The sequence below is a fragment of the Helianthus annuus genome, chromosome 17 (assembly GCF_002127325.2).
Source record: "Helianthus annuus cultivar XRQ/B chromosome 17, HanXRQr2.0-SUNRISE, whole genome shotgun sequence".
NCBI lineage: Eukaryota > Viridiplantae > Streptophyta > Magnoliopsida > Asterales > Asteraceae > Helianthus > Helianthus annuus.
In genome coordinates, this window is record NC_035449.2 from 49,055,814 (window position 1) to 49,063,054 (window position 7,241).

Here is a 7,241-nt window from a genome sequence, read left to right on the forward strand (position 1 = left end):
TAGTCAAAACACTTTTTACAAAAGAATACATGTAAAAATATGTTATTCAAAATGAACTTTAACTAGTTAAAACTATATACACATTTTTAGGCAACGGAAGCATATGTAGCAAAATAACACGAACATTTTTATACCAAGGAGCGCCCGTAATGGAACAAGATCACCAACATGCAAACACGAAATAGAACATCAACCATAGGGGGTTTAGATATACCTTCGGTTAGTGAATAACCGGTTGAGACACCGAGGTTCAACAAACGAGTGCTAGTTGTACGAACTATTGAAACACGGGAATGGGTCGGGTAGCGGCGCAGACGGCCGGCGGTCCTGCGGCGGCGGCAGCCGGCGGCTCGGGTCGGCGGGGCTTGGCCGGTTGCGGTCTTGTTCGGTTGGGTTGTGGGTGTTGTGTGTGTATTGTTAAATTCTTGCAACACAAATACAAGACCCAACACCCAAATATATAAGACTTGGACATCATTGCATGCATGCCAAGTGTTGGAGAGAGAGACTTTGCATGAATTCTCATTGGGCGAAATCTAGGTGCATGCCAAGTGTTGGAGAGAGACTTTGCATGAATTGTCATTGGCCGAAGTCTAAGTGCTCGCCAAGTGGCGATACAAGAGCATTCTTGTCTCACCCGATTTACGAACCCATCTCTCAGTTCAATACCCGCGTATCGTTCGTAATTACCAGTTACAGTGGATTTTAGTTCGTTGACCACGGTGTAACTCTTACGGGTCAAGACCCGGTCAGCAGCGTTGACTTATCGAACCGGACATAAATATCCAACAGTTTGCACACCTTGCCAGCAAACAGTTTGCGAAAAGGTTCAGGTATAAAGTATACCACAACGTGCTAGTGCAATTAAAGATGTATTAACAACTATAGACAACTCAATCGAGAGATAGGGGGCTCCGAAGTTATAATTAGAGAACAACTCAAAAGAAGCTTGTATCTACTCCTATTTGGGTCCCCGAGCCCCTGTATAAGAAAATATGGTAATTAATACATCATTATACATAATTTAATTACTAATAGAATTATCAAATACAAATGAATGGCAAAGAAATGATAAACACAAGTTCAGTTTACTTTTTTATGTACCTAACCAGCTGCTATAATGGCACAAACAAGTAAAAACAAAATAAAAATCCCACCCTCCCAACTATTTGCAGTAACCTGAAAAATATATAATTATCTATTAGAGAATAATGAGATTGAAGAAGGAAGAAACTTGTCAAGTGGCAATCACAAATAGGGTTTTTTATCACGTTTAGAGGACATGCGCTCTTCTGGTTCTTTACCCATGATTGACACCTGTCAAACAAACATAAGTTTATACTCGTGTAAGTTCTATCTTGTATATCCCTTTGGCAGCAAGGAAGCTCAAAGCTCTACCCCATAAGAAAAAGAATAGGAAATATTATTTCTTAATAAGAGGAAAAGAAAACATTTTCACGAAACCAACATTTGTCACGACATCCTAAACTGCCAGCACAACCAGCTGAAAATGATAAAAACTTTCCAAGCATACAAGATAAGTTCCATTGTTGAGGCATAGCCGTATAGATACTCAGAAGCGGAAACAACCAGAGTTCCTCCATATATTTGAGCAGCTCCAATGATCATGTTCTATAGGTTAAGCAAATTCATTAGAAACAGCAATGCACATATAGGCCAAAGAAAGAATGCACAAGGTCAGCATAATATATATGCACCAAATTAAGAACTTGCAGGTTCTGGCACACTCTTGGAATTATTAAAACATACATCTTAATATATACCACACTCTTGGTAAATATCTTGCTTAGAAATAATCAGCATGTCCAGGACAAGCGACATGAGCTTAATACGTTTAGGCCGTCCCATACTCCGCATACCAGAAGTAAATATTAATATCATGGTCTGAGTTTTTGATCCAACGATGAACATAATACAGAACTAGAAAGTAGTATTGTTTGGATTCATTCCTATACATGAAATAATAAATAACTTACAAACTTAGAGATTTCAAACCCAATGATCATTCCAAGTATAAAAAAGAGTCCAAAAGGTATTAAACAGACTAAAAAGGAAAAAAAATACCCATAGCCTATCCCGCTGCGGCGTTCATATGAACGGCGAGGATGATCTCCATCCTCCCCATCTTCATTAGCAAATCCGCCATGACGACCACCACGAAAACCAATGCCATCGTGTCTCTCATAACCTTTCCCAATATCAGACTCCTCAATGACACCTTGAACAACAAATAACCCTCTGTTACCAAATGGTTTGTAATTTCTAAAAGTAACTAAAAACAAATTACAATAATATAAATTCACTCAAATACAAATTATTTGTTTTATAATATGCATTTAAAAAAAGTAACTTAAATATAAAAGTTGCAAAGTAAACATAAAAATATACCTTAAAAATTCGGGTATTCTATTGGGTATTAAAAAAACCGGTATCGGGTATAACCTAGTTCGGGTATGACCGGTTCCGAGTATTTTCGGGTATAAATCGGGTACGGTTTCGGTTACGGGTATTGAGCTCAAAATGTATACCCTATCCATACCATATGGGTAGGATCTGGTTCGGTTACGGATATACAATACCCAGGCATAAAAATAACCTGTTTCAGATTTTTTATCGGGTCCGGTTCTGAGTACGGGTTTTTTGTGCACCTCTGGATGATATTGCATCTTTAAAACAGTGGGCTTTAATAAACATACGTAATGCCACACAAAGCCCAATTGCGATGCAATGTTTAGCCCAATACCCAAACAAGAATCATTACCTTTCCCGTCAGTCGTAGAATCTTCTTGTGCAAGAAAACGCAGAGCAAAATACGATTAGGGTTTTTCTAAATCAATTAATTCATTGATAACAGCTTATTCTACAATCATTTCAGATTCACCACTTCAATCCTATGGACTCTCAATTTGCCAAGGTCCAATTATTCCACTTATAATTTCTTAACTGGTACCAAATTAATTTGTTAGGGTTTGTTTCAATTTTATGATATTTTTGCATGTTGTGCTGTGTTTACACATATATTTATTGATCAGTTTGTAACCTGTATGAGTTGTATCTTCTTGATTTGGTTGATCGAATTGATCTGTTTGTTCATTTCTATTGCCAGTCGAATTTCTAGGGCGTAACACTTAGAACATTTATCATTATTATGTAATTAGTGAGATTAATCGTATGAGATCATTTACTATCATTATTAACTTTTGATTTTGTCACCTGACTATGAAATTTGATATTTAATTTTGGGAGATTGTTGTTAAAACTTAAAACCATTCAACTCTCAGAAAGTGTTGTATAAATTATTTAGAAATGTCGTAATTTACGGCTTCTTGGGCAAACTACTCGGTGTAATTAGAATGGGAAACCGAATTAGAAATGAATTGAAAGTACATTTGTTGTTTAGTGCAATTTGTCTTAGGGTTTAAAGATTCTGTAGGATGTATGCTGTATATGATGTACATTTGATGTGTTGTAAACTAGTAATGACGGTGATCTGCTAACTGTATTGGTATATCAGGAAAAGCTTGCTGCGGCCAAGCAAAACTATGGTCGAGAAATACGTGTGTTTGAGACGACAACATCCTCTCAAACATCAAATGAGCCGACCAATGAGGGTATGCACTTAGTTCTTCTGTAAAAGTTTTAGGGCATGTTTGGGTAAGCTTATTGAAACAACTTATTGACTTATTGGCTTCTTGGAAAAGTCAGGATTTTGTGAGTTATTGACTTATTGGCTTTTCCCCCTCACATACACCCTCTTTGCCAAACATCATTTTAGAGCTTATGACTTTTCAAAAAGCCAATAAGTCAATAAGTTGTTTCAAAAAGCTTATTAATTATTATCAAATGCAGGGTGCATTGTATGTATCATTTTAAGGTGTAATGATTTTGTTTTTGTATTTATTTTTGATTTTTCAATTTTCAGAGGAGCCAGATGAGTTTTATGAATTCACCGCTGAAGATTATTATCGCATTTTGGCTACAAAGAAGGAAGGTGAGGACATGTTGATGTTGGAATAATGGTTATGTGAATAATAAGTTAATGGTGATTGCATTTATGAGCAGATAAGTTTTTGAAGACAAGAAAAATACGAGAAGCAGAAGAAGCTGCCCGTAGGTCAAGGATTACCAAGGTAAAAGTCAAATTATTCAATGGGAAGTGAATTTAGCTTCTTATTAAAATTGTTGTTTATACGAGTTTATTTCTTTTTTTGCAGGCAGTGATCCGTGTCAGGTTCCCAGATAACCACACACTGGAAGCCACATTTCATCCATCTGAGACGCTTCAAATCTTAATCGATCTTCTCATAAAAGTTTTGGCTCAACCAGACCTCCCTTTCCATATATGTAAGCATATTTTATGCTCCCACATACTTAAACACAGAAAAAGTGGCAATTATAATTCTCTTACGGGCTGTATTTCGATGTAAATGAGTCAAATGTATATATTTATAACACTAAAAGATAGCTAAATTGGAAATGGGTTGAACAGGTTTAAGGCCATTTAAAGTGTAATAAAAATACATAAAACCTCACTTTTTATGACAAAAGTTAGATTATCATCATTGCAGCCTAGTTTTTCAAATCATATTTAACACCTTATAATAAACCCTAAGAAACGAAAAAAAGTGGATGTGGGTCGGCCTGAGCCGGCCCATTTTGAGTCAAACTTGTTTTAAGTGAAGTATGGAATTTTTTTTTTTTTATTTATTTATTTATTTTTTTTTTTGCAGATACTACACCTCCAAAGAAGCAAATAAAAGACTTGTCTCAAGACTTCTATTCTGCTGGTTTTGCCCCTGGTGCAATAGTATATTTTTCATACGATCAACCAAAAGGTTAGCACTTGATTCATACTCCTCAGTCCTCACACAATTTCAATTCAGATACTTGGATTTAGGGGTGTTCATCGAATCGAATTTTCGAATTATTCGAATCAAATTATTCGAATAATTTTTATTTTTCCTTGTATTCGAATTCGATCCGTATTCGATTAAAACCTACCCAATTTGATTCGAATTCGAATAAATTCGACTTGATTCAGTTTCTTTTAAAACATGTAAATAACTATTAAAATGAAAACATAAGTTTTAAAGCAGCCATAAAACATTCCAAATAAAGTACCATAAGTCTAACATTCAAAACGAGAATTCGGGAATAACCACTACAGGTTAATATTTTTAGGGTTAGAAAAATACTGATAGATTTGCTACTTAGGTTTTAGTTATAGTTCATGTAGTGGGTTTGGTAATGGGTAATTTTAATACTTGGAATAAATTTTGAAAATAATTTATAGTATAGCCCAATAAAAGTTATATATGTATTATATATAAAAATAATAAATATAATGTATAATTTTTATTCGAATTTCGAATCGAATTGAATTTGAAATTATAAATTCGTATTCGATTCGTATTCGATTTACTTGACTCGAATTGAATCGAATTCGAATTCGAATTCGTATTCTTATAATCGAAACGAATTCCTGATAATCGAATCGAATTTAATCGAATTTCGATTTTTTCGAATTTGAAACGAATTCTGAACACCCCTACTTGGATTTATGGCGTAATTTTTAATTGTTATTAATCTTGCATTCTTGAACACTACAGTCTTTTCTAGTAATTGCATCAATGGTAAAAATAAAAATAAACCAAACACTCTAAAATCAAAACGATAATTCTGATCTTTAAGATCACTTCCAAACATATTTATTATACTCCTCTCATGTTTGGTTCTGTGTTTTGTGCTGGTCCAGGTGATGGTGATGTTGCTACATCAGGCCCGTTCCTTAACGAGGATGTCATGTCTTTAAAAGGTCTGGAATTCGTACCCGAAGAGGTCAAACCTGAGGTTGACCAAACTACCACCACCGGGTCTGTGGCGGCCACCGCCCCTGCTACGGTTCAAGAGCGCAAGCCTGCTGCTGATAAGAAGATGGTGAAGCCAAAATGGTTGAAAATGTAACAGTTGGTTCTTTGTAGAGTCGTGTTATGGCATGTTTGTTATAAAAGAAACATCCAATCTGAGTGTTTTTCGAGATGACTTGTAACCATGTAAATCATGTTTTTTTTTTCCTGGTACGTGGATGTCATTAATGTGTATAGAAAAGAGTTAACTTGTTCATTTGCGTGGACAAGTTTGGTGGTCTGTTTGACATAGAGGGATTAAATGAGGGGTGTGTGTGGGTAGAACATTTTCGGGTCAAAATAAGCTGCACAATGCGCAATGGTCATAATGAATATATTGACTTGCACGTAAGTGTATATGCGATGCGCCATTTTTAGGTTATACGAAATGCATCTTTTAAGTTGTTGCTCAAAGTCGACATCAGAGATGGTGAACGAGAAAGGCGGTTGCACCTTGCTTTCTTGATAGTCAATTCATCAGGATGTGATGTGTTGCTGAATGGAAAGTGGAAACAGGTTATGTGATGTTTATTTTATTGATTTTTAACAAAGTTTTATTATTGAAAATGATAACTGTTGGTAGTTTGGAATTGTATATATATTCAAGAAAAAAAGTTATCATTAAACTTTCAATACGAGCATATGACACCGGTACACACCACATCACTGATTGGAATTTGATGTTTCAAGGTGTAGGTAATTTAATAAGAGTACATGGTATTATAACCTAGTGACATCTTAAAGGTGAGATAAGGCATAAGGACTATTAGGTCATGGGTTCGATTTTCACAGGGGGATTTTCCCACATTTATTGGGTTTCCTCCTGAATTGATGTGAGACATTAGGGCCTGGTAGAGATGGATATAATTGGGTGGATCCGCTGGTGGCACGATAATACTTCAGTGGTCCGTCAGTGATCTAAATATACCGTTAAAAAAGGTAATTTAATAAGAATTCTCCATAATAACTTGGATCGTGTGAAGACACTTTACAAAAGTAGAATTGTAGCCCTATAATTGTATTCAGTTTCAAGAGATACTTATTGGATAATTCAAGAAAAAACACTCGATCTATAAGACAACTAGAGCAAGAACACCTTGAATTTGCAAGTATGTTTGTATGTGAATCTGATTGTCGATGATTCAGGAAAGGAAATTGTAATCGATTATTAAGAGCAAATCCGGTACATTAACTGCGTCACCTTTTCTCTAATATTATAACATAGTGGTTTAATAGTATTGTGTTTGCCGATGAGAAAAATAGTATGGGTTTAATTTTTTGTAAAATGTAAGGTTGGATAATATTAGACAATAA

The 7,241-nt window shown here is 35.2% G+C and overlaps 1 protein-coding gene across 1 annotated transcript; it reads left to right on the top strand.

Annotated features, from left to right (window-relative positions):
• Positions 1-2,765: 2,765 nt before the first annotated feature.
• LOC110921992 (plant UBX domain-containing protein 1) lies at positions 2,766-6,279 on the top strand. The gene is made up of 7 exons (XM_022166323.2): positions 2,766-2,935; positions 3,536-3,632; positions 3,944-4,012; positions 4,084-4,151; positions 4,236-4,365; positions 4,752-4,856; positions 5,777-6,279. The coding sequence occupies exons 1-7, from the start codon at positions 2,915-2,917 to the stop codon at positions 5,983-5,985; spliced, it is 699 nt and encodes a 232-aa protein (XP_022022015.1). The 5' UTR covers positions 2,766-2,914; the 3' UTR covers positions 5,986-6,279.
• The last annotated feature ends 962 nt before the right edge of the window (positions 6,280-7,241 follow it).

What these genes read in the sequence shown, in the direction of transcription:
- LOC110921992 (XM_022166323.2), top strand. Translation starts at nt 2,915, where the DNA reads ATGGACTCTCAATTTGCCAAG. An exon ending in TGGACTCTCAATTTGCCAAG is followed by an intron (nt 2,936 to 3,535) that starts GTCCAATTATTC and finishes TTGGTATATCAG; the next exon opens with GAAAAGCTTGCTGCGGCCAA. An exon ending in TTCATACGATCAACCAAAAG is followed by an intron (nt 4,857 to 5,776) that starts GTTAGCACTTGA and finishes GTGCTGGTCCAG; the next exon opens with GTGATGGTGATGTTGCTACA.